This window comes from Physcomitrium patens, chromosome 5 (assembly GCF_059467195.1).
Source record: "Physcomitrium patens ecotype Gransden chromosome 5, ASM5946719v1, whole genome shotgun sequence".
Lineage (NCBI taxonomy): Eukaryota > Viridiplantae > Streptophyta > Bryopsida > Funariales > Funariaceae > Physcomitrium > Physcomitrium patens.
Genome location: NC_143414.1, coordinates 2,138,310 through 2,151,993, shown reverse-complemented (window position 1 = coordinate 2,151,993; position 13,684 = coordinate 2,138,310). Strand labels below are relative to the sequence as shown.

The 13,684-nt window shown below is 42.5% G+C and overlaps 1 protein-coding gene across 1 annotated transcript; it reads left to right on the top strand.

Moving 5' to 3' along the window:
* Window positions 1-562: 562 nt before the first annotated feature.
* LOC112282319 (ABC transporter G family member 29) lies at window positions 563-12,031 on the top strand. The gene is made up of 23 exons (XM_024519771.3): window positions 563-2,576; window positions 3,095-3,660; window positions 4,449-4,569; window positions 4,756-4,844; window positions 4,981-5,065; window positions 5,250-5,409; window positions 5,535-5,611; window positions 5,779-5,832; window positions 5,988-6,078; window positions 6,185-6,486; window positions 6,608-6,889; window positions 6,992-7,308; window positions 7,472-7,736; window positions 7,932-8,088; window positions 8,246-8,404; window positions 8,544-8,779; window positions 8,906-9,238; window positions 9,546-9,836; window positions 9,968-10,051; window positions 10,172-10,305; window positions 10,544-10,771; window positions 10,864-11,290; window positions 11,481-12,031. Exons 2-23 carry the CDS (start codon window positions 3,272-3,274, stop codon window positions 11,754-11,756), a joined length of 4,557 nt encoding a protein of 1,518 aa, XP_024375539.1. The 5' UTR covers window positions 563-2,576; window positions 3,095-3,271; the 3' UTR covers window positions 11,757-12,031.
* Window positions 12,032-13,684: the final 1,653 nt, after the last annotated feature.

Sequence of the window (13,684 nt, the reverse complement as noted above, 5' to 3'; positions counted from 1 at the left end):
CATAAAAAAAGTAATAAAACTGGAAGGGGGTTCCTGGGAATGGCGTGATTTTAACCTGGTGTTGATAACGCTACCAGGCAAAATGTGGGGCTATGAGTGACATTCTTTTTCACTTGGCTCCAGTCCCTGTTGTTCGGTGTTCCCCTTATTTTATTATTGTTTTTATTATTATTATTTTGGCTCCCTAAGTTTTTCCTTTTGTTTTTATGAGGGTTGGGGCGGCTACGTTGTATCACCGTCACCGTCGTAAAAACCACCTACTGCGCGTTGAGTGATTGAATGGTGTCGATACACCCAGCGACAAAGTGAGCCTTCCGAGGGAGTGACTTTCTATTACCCTTTCTAATGCAATACTGTGTGTGTGTGTGTGACATATATAAATATATATATATATATATATATGTAAATTTCTTCCTCACTCTCTTTCCTGCCATAACTCTCCTTTCTCTTACTCTGCAAATCATGAGGGTTGAGTGGCGAGACTTGCGGGGTTTCCGGTGATCCACGGGGAATGCTTCATCACCAAATGGGGGGTTTCGCCAAAGTCAACATTCACATGGAATTGCAGTCTTTCTTTCTCTTTCTTTGTAAGTGGGTGTGGAAGGGAGAGGTCATGTTGGGGTGGGTGGCGAGTTGCTGTGAAGTTTTATGACTTCATTTGCTTTGCCAACCAACAAAGGGGCTAAAGAGAAAAGGATTTTTTCCAGCTGCAAGGGTCCGTCCCATCTTGAGCTTTTTGGTTTGTGGGTGGGTGTAGCTTCTAGTCACCTGGTCCTCAGGATAATGAAGGGGGGCTTGACTAGGAAGTCTGCGGTGCCAGGCAGTTAGTTCCTCTCGTCACCGCTGTCGTATTAATAACGGGAGGGGCAACAAACAGTGCATCCCCAACCGAAATTTCCCCCCTCAAAATGCTAGATACTGTCCTCTTCCGTCCTCGTAACGGATACAATACTCGAAGAGTAAGTTAAAATACTGAAACATATATGTGTTCAAAACATGACAGAAAGTTCAAAAGAAGAAATCAAAGAAATGGAGGTACAGAATATGTGTAGGAGAGTTTCACTGGAATAATGGTTGTTTTTATTGAATAACCTTGTTCATAGAAAATGAAAGAGGTTTTGGTCAGTACGAATAGTCGGGCCGCCGTGGAAGATGTGGTAGGTACTAAAAGGGCACCACAGAACTCACCAAGCCTACATCACTGTGTGTGACTACAGATACAATCTGATCCACCTGAAGTTGAAAAGGACTTAAATAGATGATTATAAAAGGTAGCATAGAAAAGATGCAAAGCGCTTATGTTTGTCACTTGTGTAGGTGGAGCGAGGTGGCCATGCAAGTGATGGATTGTGGATTGTAGGTAGGAGAGCATTCTTTTTGGTCGGCAGTAAGCATTTGAAAAACCTGTGCACTCTTCATCATTCTGAAAGAGCTTAGTGATCATGGTGAGGGTAAATTCAAGGTTGCTTAGGGCTCAATTAGCAGGGGGTGACGTAAAAGCCTGGTGGGCAACAAAAATATCATGGTACCTTCACTCACGCACATTTTGAAGTCATGTCATTCTTGATGGTCATGACAACGACAGGGAGCTGCACAATCCCACTCGAGCAGCAAAATTGATCCTGCAAGTTGACTTAAACAGAGTTTTAGTAGGTATTTAACTAGACTTCGAACATCGATAAGTCTCAGATTTGATGAGTCAGACAATGTAAGGCTTCCTTTCGAAAACTTGGTGAAAAAAGCCTTTGTTCAGTTTCGGAGGTGCCACAATTCCGTGGAGTATGGTAGAAGCCAAAACCAGGTGCATCGGCAAAACATTTTGTGTTTACATTGCTGCTGACGAAGAAGTAGAAGCAATAACAACTCAAAAATGATGCACCGCTATTGATCCATGTTTGCCAAAGCAAAAGCAAGTCTGCAACGATTGACCCACAATCATAGATCGCCAGTTCAGTCGCCTTTTTCAATTGATAACCAAAAAAATTATCAGCGGTTGCACACTCGTGGAAGCAATTGCACACCATTTTTGATGGCCTTTTAAGAGAAGGTGGGTTTTCTCCCAACACTACAAGATGAGTGTTTTAGGGATGAGGCATTTTTAGTGAAGTTCGATGGTGCTTTTGGTGAGACAATGCCCGTGTGTCAGGATTTCTAGGGTCCACGGAACGGGTGGGAGGTGGGGTCACGGTAGTTGTTGACGGTGCTGACCCTCGATCAATTGAATCCAAGCGGAGAGCACTTTTGTGAGGCACCACTGGAACCTTGAGACGCTCAAAATTTGGAAGGGTAGATACTTCGTATTAATTACAGCTCCCCCAGCCTTTAAAAGTCCATGTAGAGTCTTTAATGAAAGTATAATTTCCGGCCTGGTCTACCCAGTTCGAAGCGAGCAGCCAGAATAACATGCAGCAGCAGCAGCTTGCGGTGGTGACTACACAAATGATCGTATGCAGCAGCTGAATTGAAACAGTTGGAAAGAGTTTGGCTCTTGCAATACTTTGGCGAGATTCACTCCCAGGCAGCGAGGCACGGATTCCAACGACGCAACCTCGTTCAGTGATCCCGAAAGTCGTCAGGTATGCGGCATCAATGTGCGTGACGTTGTTCATGGCAGCATCTTTCCATGAATAAATAAGATGTATCTCCTTGTGAGGGGACTGGAATGTAGCTGTCTGCCTTGCATTTACTCCTTGGAGATTCTTTTGAGAAAGTAGAGAGCTCCTCGTCGCAATTGATTGATCCCTCATAGACTGCGTCACAAAGCGTGTGTTAGTCCTTAGGTCTGGGCGTAGGTGATGAGCAGTCGAGTGACAAGTACGAAGTCGAATCGCACCCTGTTGGTTTTATGCACTCATAGACCTCGAGCGCATTCTCGTGCATGAGTCGATGAAGTCTCCTAAGACTTGCAAAATGGTAATGAACGTGGTGATTGGTGCGTAATCTTGACGGAGACGGTCGGTCGTGCGGAGTTCTTAGGGCTGTTTCGTAGAGAGTGGGCGCTGCTGTTTCGATCTATCTGTGACCAGGAAGTGACGTGAATCCTTCTCTTGTGACTTCCTTGCTTACCAGTTCCGCTTCGTGACTGTTCGTGCAGATCGCACAGGTTTGAAAAGGAACCTTGGTGCATTAGTGAAGGAACAATAACTTAGTCCTGAACATGATGCGATCGTCATGAAGAAAGGGGCCATAATTCTCCCAAGTATGTGAAAAGTGGGTGGGATTTAATCCCAACAGCAGAGCGAGATATACGAAGATACGTCGCGAACATAACATGACAATGCCAGAAAGGTTTATGTCGGAAGTGACGGAGCTGCCCATTTGGGGCAGCGCCCGAGGCTCCTTCGCACGGAGTGGGAGTTTGCGGAACCTCTCCTGGAGCGTAGGTTCCGATCAGCACAATGTATTCGGATCATCACGCATGTCCGACCGAGGAGACGAAATGAATGACGAGGAGGCGCTCAAGTGGGCTGCCATGGAGAGGCTGCCCACAGTGCGGCGCCTACGCACCGCCATGATCCACAAAGGCCCTGGAAGGATCGACCAGGTGGACGTCGCAAAGATTGGGCCTCTCGAGCGTCAGCTCTTGATAGACAACTTGCTCAAGGTGATTGAGGAAGACAACGAGAAATTCTTGCTCAAGCTTCGCAAGCGGATCAACAAGTAAGCTGCAGCTCACCAATCCTCCGCCCCATGAACCATACTCCTTCAAACCTGTCTCAATTTTCTTGAGGGACCTGAATCTTACAATTCGATAGACAAGCTATTACCCCTACGTATGTAAAAACGTAAATTCACGTTTCTTATTGTTTTCCATGGTTAAGTATTGTGATTGATCATGTGTTGTGAGTTTTGGAGCTCGGTTTCCATGTTTCATTTGTCACTCTTGTGGGTTGTGCATACCCTACTCAGTCAGGCTGCGCGGGTATCAATTACCTGTCATTAGGTTAAAAAACATGCAGCGCTAACCAATCTTTGCCTGTGTACGAGGCTATGAGTCCATGAATCAATGAGTTGTAAGATTGTGAGGAGAGAGTTTGCAAGGGCTGTGTCATATTCCTTCGCACAGAACTGTGGGCTTCGTCAGACCTCGTATGGAGTAGTTGTCCTATAGATATCAATACGACAACTACTCGATAAGATGAGTACCAATGTGACACCGTCGTTGTATTGATTAATCTCATGGCCTCTGGGTTTGGTTTTGATCATAAAGAAAATCTGCATGGAGTGTCTAAGGCCGGACCCACTTTACCTCGCGGGGTTTATAGCAAGAATATTACCCCGAAGTTCTTGGAGACTTTCAGAGACAAGTGTGATTTATGTTGGTGGTCTGAGGGCTTTGCTTCGGAATGCCCAGGTCACTTGCAAAGTGACTAGATAGAGCTTTTGGGCTTCTGTTTTGGAGTCATGTTCTCATTGATTGCGTTGTCATGGTTTGGCGGTCATGGCAGTGTGGGCATTGAACTTCCGACAATCGAGGTGAGGTACGAGAATTTGACCGTGGATGCGACCTGCTATGTGGGCAGTCGTGCGTTGCCCTCCCTTTGGAACTCTGCTCGGAACTTCATTGAGGCGAGTGATTCATGTTGACATTCCTTAGCAATTCTGCAATTCATGTGATGCTAGAACGAAATAATGAAATCCTCCTCGACAAGAAAACGCGAATAAATCAAACTTTGGATAGATGTTTTAAAATTTATCAAGATCAACAATCTCAGGAAACAGCACGCTAACGTCTCCCCCTCCTATGTTTTGCAGCGATGTTTGAATTTGATCAGGATATCGACGTCGAAGAAAACTGTTCACAACATATTGAACAATGTGAATGGCATAGTCAAGCCTCAAAGGTATGTCTGATTCAGTATTTGGTTGGATCGAGCAGTTTTTGACAATCAATAGCCACTGGTAACGATGCTGCGTTGATGGGAAAATTAGCTCTAGAAACATAAACTTACATTCTGGAATTGGTGCTTTCAATTGCAGGATGACTCTGTTACTCGGTCCACCAGGTTCTGGAAAGACAACTTTATTGCTAGCGCTTGCAGGCAAACTTGACAAAGATTTGAAGGTTAGCACCTACTTCGAACTTCTATCCCCAAACCCTGCAAAATTACCATTTCTCTGGATTGTTGTGAAAACCAATGCCGGAAATATCAGGAGGTTAAAGTACGATCTAGTGATCGTGCAGGTGCTGGATTTCACCTGGTTGTAAGCTTCAAGGATTAATGGCTATTTCGGGTGGATTAACCCAGGTTCAGGGCACTGTAACATACAACGGACACAATCTGGATGAATTCGTACCCCAAAAGACTGCGGTGTACATTAGCCAGACCGACTTACATGTTGCACAAATGACTGTGCGCGAGACTCTGGACTTCTCAGCTCGTTGCCAAGGCACCGGCACTCGATACGGTAAATTATTTAACCGCTCACTCCACGGATAATCCTGTTCTTTTGAACTTCGTACAATTCAGTCCTCCACTTCGAAAATTAAAGGCTGTGTTTTAACAAGTTGTCTTTGTGAATTTTAATTATAGAGCTACTTTCCGAGCTTGCAAGGAGAGAAAAGCAAGCAGGAATATTTCCTGAAGCCGATGTGGATCTTTTCATGAAGGTGGGTTGAAGCTTGCAGTCCTCTAGTGTATTAGCAGTCATTTATATCTCTCTGACCGATTGAATTGAGATTGGCCACATAATATTGAGTTCCTCTTTCTTGATTTGAAAGACATTGAAAAATTTGTGATGTGCTTCTCGTTGATTTATTTGTCGCTGAAAACGCAGGCAACAGCTATATCAGGAGTAGAGAGCAGTCTTGCAACAGACTATACCCTAAAGGTCAGTGGTGCAAACTAGAGCCAACAATTTCTATGAACTTGATCAGTTGAGTTTTTGCTGATCGATTACGATCAATAGAATTTAGAAAACTCGGTGATGAAATATATGAATGGTTCAATGTGAATAAATGCTTCGATCTGCTGTGGATGTTGCAGATTCTAGGACTTGACGTATGCGCGGACACCTTGGTTGGTGATGACATGCGCAGGGGGATCTCAGGGGGTCAGAAAAAACGAGTTACCACAGGTATAGATTTAAATTGCAACTCCAAATATGGATTTCAGACTTATATTGTCTGCAGGAAAGCTGCTACCTCGTGTACTGATCCTAATGATAAGCCTCAATTTTGCAGGAGAGATGATTGTTGGTCCGACTCGGGCAATGTTCATGGACGAAATTTCAACAGGACTTGACAGCTCAACAACATTCCAAATCGTGAAGAGCTTGCGGCAGTTTGCACACGTCATGTCGAGCACGGTGCTAATGTCTCTTCTACAACCCGCTCCGGAGACTTTTGAGCTTTTTGATGACGTCATTCTTCTCTCAGAAGGCCAAATTGTGTACAATGGCCCTCGAGAGAACGTCTTGGAGTTCTTTGAAAGCTGCGGGTTCAAGTGCCCTGAACGCAAAGGTGTGGCTGATTTTCTCCAAGAGGTACAATCTCAACTTAAAAATCATTCAACAGATTCAAAAATTTGATTTACATTCCGAGGACCAAGTGTAAAAAAATTATCTTGCGATTTCAGGCTTACAATGTGGTGTCTCTGGATCTCAGGTAACGTCGAAGAAGGATCAGGAGCAGTATTGGATGAATAAACGGCGCCCATACCGCTATGTATCTGTCTCAAACTTTGAAGCAAAGTTCAAGAAATTCCACGTTGGAGCATCCCTGAAGATGGAGCTGGCGCATCCCTACCCCAAACATCGAAGTCACAGGGCAGCCTTAACCCACGAGAAGTATACCGTCACCAAGACAGAGATTTTCAAAGCTACATTCGCGAAAGAAGTCCTCTTGATGAAGCGAGATGCTTTTGTTTACATCTTCAAAACTACACAGGTTTTTTTACCTCTCTCCCGAATTGCCCTCAAACATAAACATATGAAAGGATTTAGTTCTGATTAAGATCGTGAAACTAATTTGCATTTGTTGGTGTTGCAGCTAGCTATCATGGCAGCTGTGAGCATGACGGTTTTTTTCCGCACAAAGCTACACCAGGACACAGTAGCAGATGGGACAATATACCTTGGTTCTCTATTCTTCACAGTTGTGAGCATCATGTTCAATGGATTCGGGGAGCTTTCCATGACCATCTTCCGTCTCCCCGTATTTTTCAAGCAACGTGATCTTCTCTTTTATCCCGCCTGGGCCTTTTCACTGCCCAGTTTTGTGCTGAGCATTCCCATGTCAGCAGTTGAGTCTTCAATCTGGACTGTCATGACTTACTATGTTACCGGTTACGCTCCGGAAGCCTCAAGGTTTTCATTTCAACCAAAAATTGGGCAGTCCTCATATCAATTGTTATTCAGCACTGGTGTTCAAATACAATTTCTTCCAAAATTGCTGGTATGGTGTTGTAATTGAAAAGTGCATACTATTTCTGAACCTGACAAGTTTGAGGAACTGAAATTGGTGGTGCAGATTCTTCAAGCAACTTCTGTTATTATTTTCGGTGCACCAGATGTCATCCGGGCTCTTCCGACTTATTGGAGCCGTGTGCAAGACGATGATTATGGCATACACTGGAGGTTCATTTCTGTTGCTAATCGTGTTTATGTTGGGAGGGTATATCATCCCACGGCCAGCCATCAAGAGCTGGTGGATCTGGGGCTACTGGATTTCCCCACTTGCCTACGCTGAGAACGCCATTAGTATCAACGAGATGCTTGCGCCCCGGTGGAGCAAGGTGGAGTGCCATCACCATCAGAGAAGAAGAAAATTCCCTTAAATTGTCGAAACTAAATTTGCTTTCTATTTTATTTCTCCTTTTTAACACACACGCATTCTTATTTTTCTTCTTCCTCGTGATCTGGGATATTGCTAACTGAGCCGGTTTCAGGTGTCCTCAATCTCATCGCTTTTCTGTGTTGTTTCCCTGCAGGTTGTCCATAACCAGAATCATACTTTGGGAGAGTTGGTTTTGATCAGTCGTGGAATTTTTACCGAGAATTACTGGTACTGGATAGACGTTGGAGTTCTCTTCGGATTCGCCATCCTCTTTAATATTGGCTTCACAATCGCACTTAGTTTGATGAAACGTAATATTCTATCGTACACTTTAACTGCAATTAACAAAAATGTGGACATGAATGGTTGAAATAAGTGCATTCCTGCGTCAAATTGTTTTACCAATATGAAACATGTCAACTAGATGAAATTTAATCAGATTTTATTTTGATTTGATTTTTCAAACAGCATTGGGAAAGCCCCAAGCATTTATGTCTGAGGAAGCACTATCAGAGAAAAATGAAAACACTGCGTCGTCCAAAATTATGGATAAAACAACCAAAGGCGTGTCCGCATACCCAGCAAGATTCAAACCTCGATCCGAGCTAAAGTCGAGAGCTGAAGATGGTAAGTCTTAGTCAAGTATTTCTCTACCAGACTGATCTGAATTTCTCATTGAGCTTCTCTAGTTTGTGTCCTTTGGAAATACTTAATTCATTACACATTTATTGTAATCTAGCCAAGTCCTAAGTGAATTTCCTTGCAGATGAACGAAACATGTGGCTTAACCTTGCGAATCATAACATTGCATCAAGAGGGGATGCTCAAGGAATGAAAGATAGAAAAACCCGAGCATTAGATCAAGCTGAAGCTTCTCTTGGCACTGCTCTCGAGGCAACTCTTGAAATCGCGGCAATGGAACAGAAGCGTGGCATGATTTTACCATTTCTACCCCTGTCCATCTCTTTCGAAGATCTCACGTACTACGTCGACATGCCTCCTGTGAGTCTTCAATGCCAAGTTTAATCCATCTCAAATTCTGGTTGCTACCGTAATTTATGAAAGCAATACGAAAGTCTTCAACTTTTGTGTGGATAGACGACTGAGGACATGTGTTTTTTCATGCAGGAAATGAAGAGCCATGGAGTGCCAGAAGACCGGCTACAGCTGCTCCGTGGGATCACAGGAGCTTGCCGCCCAGGCGTACTAACGGCTCTTGTGGGGGTCAGCGGAGCCGGGAAGACGACACTCATGGACGTACTGGCAGGGCGTAAGACGGGGGGCTACATTGAGGGTGACATCCGAATTAATGGATATCCTAAAAAACAAGAGACGTTTGCTCGAATTGCAGGGTATTGTGAGCAAGTGGACATTCATTCTCCCCAAGTCACTGTCCGCGAGTCCCTCATCTATTCGGCTTGGTTGCGGCTATCTTCTGACTGCACTCCCGCCATGAAGATGGTACATAAAATCTCTTCTTTCCGAAACGCATTCATTAATATGGCTCCTTGTTCCCGTCTTGTATTAACGAATTAATATGTTCATGCACAGGCATGAGGAAGTTCAAAGAACCTGACCTCCTCCCTATCTGCATCATTTTCTTTCACATAACGCATGATATCGTCGAAGGAAAGAACAAGATTGCTTTGAAAATGGCTGCTTTTGTTTAGCAATCAATGCTTCGAATAGAATACTATAGAAATGCATACCAGGATGACATCAGATGTCGTGCATCAGTTGAATAACTTGTCGTCTGAATGATACACAGAATTTTGCGGAAGAGGTCATGGAATTGGTGGAATTGATGCCGCTGCAAGATGCACTTGTGGGACTTCCAGGCTCCACAGGTCTCTCAACCGAACAGAGAAAGCGGTTGACTATTGCTGTGGAGTTGGTATCCAATCCCTCCATAATTTTCATGGACGAGCCAACGAGTGGGTTAGATGCTCGTGCAGCTGCCATAGTCATGCGTACAGTTCGGAATACAGTGGACACGGGCCGCACAGTGGTGTGCACAATACATCAACCCAGTATCGACATCTTTGAAGCTTTTGATGAGGTACTTCGATCATTACCTTCAAAGCTGCAGGATCTGGCGCCAAGTTAAGGGTTCGGGACAATGTGAGTGAAAATTAAGTAATTGGATTTGCGAACTGTTTAGTGATCTGATTATGTGAATTGATTGTGCAGCTATTGTTGATGAAACGAGGTGGACAAGTCATTTACATGGGACCTTTGGGACCTCGCTCTCACAAGGTGGTTGAGTATTTTGAGGTAAGCTCTGAAGTATTGCTATGGCTGATTGAAACGAGTGCATTCAATTTGCCAAAAAACATAAAGGATTTCATGAAGAAATATGAATAACTCTTCATCTCACAATTGTGCGTATTACAGGCTGTTCCTGGGGTACCCAAGATCAAAGAAGGCTACAATCCAGCAACGTGGATGCTGGAAGTCAGTTCTACGGACATGGAGAAGCAATTGCAGGTTGACTTTGCAGAGATCTACCAAAATTCGGCTGTTTTTATGTAAGTGTGTTATGCTATAAAGTTGAATGTTGGCTATTGCATTCATCAGATGTTGAGGAATATTGCATCACAATTTGGTCTGGTTGTTATGGTTGATGAAGTTCAGTCTGTAACCACATTGTAGTGCTTCAAAAGTCACTCGCCACGAAGTCAAGAGAGTAATGTGAACCAGTTGAATATCTATCGTGAATTGAAATCAAGAGCGTTACTGAGGATACTGAGATTCTTGTCGCGGCAGGAGGAACAAGGCACTCGTGACTCAACTGAAATCGCTAACACACGGAACTCGTGATCTCCACTTCCCGACTAAATACTCGCAGCCTTTCTTCACGCAGCTCACATCATGTTTGTGGAAACAGAAGCTGACGTACTGGCGCACCCCAGACTACAATTGTGTTCGTTTCTGTTTTTCCGCCGTCACTGCTATTCTCTTCGGCAGCATATTCTGGGACCTCGGTCAGAAAACGTACGTCTCATCTTCCTTTCAAGGAATCGCATTTTGACCCAAGGTGCAAATTCAATGTAATAAAGTCTAACGTTTCATCTCGCTCACTGCAGGAGCACCTCACAAGACTTATTCACAGTCATGGGGGCCTTGTATGGGGCAGTTCTGTTCCTTGGGATCAACAACTGTGGAACAGTGCAACCCATGGTCGGAATTGAGCGCACGGTATTTTATAGAGAGCGTGCTGCGGGGATGTACTCGGCCATCCCGTACGCTTTAGCTCAAGTGGCGATCGAAATACCATATGTGATGGTTCAGACGCTAGTTTACGGGCTTATCACATATTCCATGATCAATTTTGAGTGGACGGGGTTGAAGTTTTTCTGGTACTGCTATTACATGTTCTTCATGTTCATCTGCTTTACCTACTACGGGATGATGATGGTGGCACTAACTCCCAACACAGAGATCGCGTCCATTGTGGCCTCCTTCTTCTACTCTTTCTTCAACCTCTTCTCCGGTTTCCTCATCCCCAAACCGGTACGCACCCTTGGGTTGTTAACATGTGTTCTTTACTGTTAGAGTAATGCATCAAGAGTGCTGATCCAGTGCAAATTCTCTATTGCAACCAAAACAGTCTGTCGCAACTCAAGTTTTGAACTGATCAAGTTTTGCACCTTATTTGAGTGAGGGTGGGTTCTTATCATAGTTTCTGTTTTGGATCATGCAGAAAATTCCAGATTGGTGGGCGTGGTATTGTTGGATATGTCCAGTGTCATGGACAATCTACGGCTTGATCACCTCACAATTCGGGGACTTGGAAACCTATACCATGGTTCTTGGAGACGACACCAACAAACAGATGGTGAAAAAATTCCTCGAATCTTACTTTGACTACTACCATGACTTCCTACCTGTTGTCGCCCTCATGATGCCTGTCTTTGCTATTCTATTTGCAGGAGTGTTCGTCCTTGGCATCAAATTCTTAAACTTCCAGCATAGGTAGAGATAAATACTCCCTTTTGCTGGTTAAACTTAAATTAGCTCGCAAAAGAACAAAAATTTGATGTAAATAATCAGAAGTAATCACCTGATTGAGAACATTGCAATCCGCTACCGTAGCCAGATTAGTAGTAATCTAACTTTTGTATCCTTGAGAATGGTGTGGCCATGCAAGATAAGAGCTAGAATGGTCGCTCCTGTTCTTGTATTGAAGTGACACTCTTGTACCATGAGTTATGCATGAAGTTCTTTTATATCGACATTTTTTCAATTCACCGTTTTCAGGCTCCCCTATGGCTTTAGTGTTGTCACTTCTTCTGCCTCAAGCAGTGGAGGAATTTACCCTTGCAGGACCCAGGTTATCCCTGTTAAGGCTTTTCACAGCTCTCTTCTGATCAGACGTGTATTAAACTTCATCTTTTTATTCAAAGTAAACCTTATAATTAACGTATTGCCACTAAAATCTAACTCGGGGAGAATGTCAAAAACCTTACTCATACTTCATTCAAGTCTATAAATTCTTCGATGTAATGGAAAATAACAGTTAATGCGGGACTTTTATTGTTTGGTGTGAAATTATAATGCTTTTCTGTTGAATAAGTTTTTGTGAAGGCCCATCAACCAAGGAAAACACATCACCATCTTTTGCAACACCATCTTAACTGTTTGAAAAATGAGTTCCTCTTAACTTAAATTTTGTTTGCTTTCACGAGAAGAATACGTTTCTATGATCATTGTTGTAACGCATCTGCATTCTGATAATTAGCAAACATTCAAAATGAATCATCTCAATTATGAAAATAATAACATGTAAGACAATGATGATGATATTAGTCATATTCACAATAATATTGATATTAATAACAATTTTTCATTAATAAAATCACACTTACTCTTTAATTTTAAAAAATAAGATCCAAAAATATTTAAGAATAATTTTGAATATAATATGAAATCTATTTAAAATAAAACAATAATCCAATTTAGAAAACAAAGAAACAAACAAACAAACCAAAAAAAAAAAAAAAAATCAAATCAAATCAAATCAAAAATATAATTTACAAAGAAATTTTAATGTCATTTCTATAAAAAGGTCATGATAATTTGTTCAAATTTAAATCCTACTTTGTACCTAAACACCACATGCTGAAATCAAATATAGTTAATTGCACCTATTGTTACGGACATACATATTTACGTAAAGAAGAAGTATTAAATAGAAAGTAAATGTAGATAAATTTAATATTATTTTGTGGAAAAGCTTCTTAAAAAATTCGTAGGTGCATATTTGACTTTATACATGTTTATAGTTGATTTATAGATTAAAAACTTAGACAACAAGTTAGTCATGTATTGCATGTGTGGATAGCTGTTAGGGACATAGTTCTTAGACCTTTCTAGAGACTAGTTTCTAGAACCTTCTAGAAAGAAGTCTCTAGAAACTTCCAGAAGATTCCTTGAATATTTTTTTAGAATATTCTTCAAAGATTCCCTAAAGATTCTTTGAATATTCCCTAAAGATTCTCTTAGAAGGCTCCAAAAGATTCTTAGAATATTCTAGTAGATTCTAGGAAGTTACTTGAGAAGCTTCCTAGCTCTTGGGTAGTTGCTCGAGAAGCTTCATAGTTCTTGGGAAGCTTCTTGATGCGCTTCCTTAGAACCATAGGCCAGTAGTATATATAGGAGTCGAGGCTGAAGAGTTCTTCAATCTCGACAACACATCTCTTGAAGCTCTAGCTCAATTCTCTTGGCGTTGCTCTTGTACTCATCTGATAATCTAGTTCTTGTCATTTCTTCTTGAACTTCTTGTTTAGATTTCTTGTTTGTATTTTTGGTCCGTGACAGTTTGTCGAGACTACCTTTATCTTAATATCAGAGCTGAATCCTTCTTGTTTGAGAGCAGATTACCCCTCTTCTTGAAGGTATTCTAGC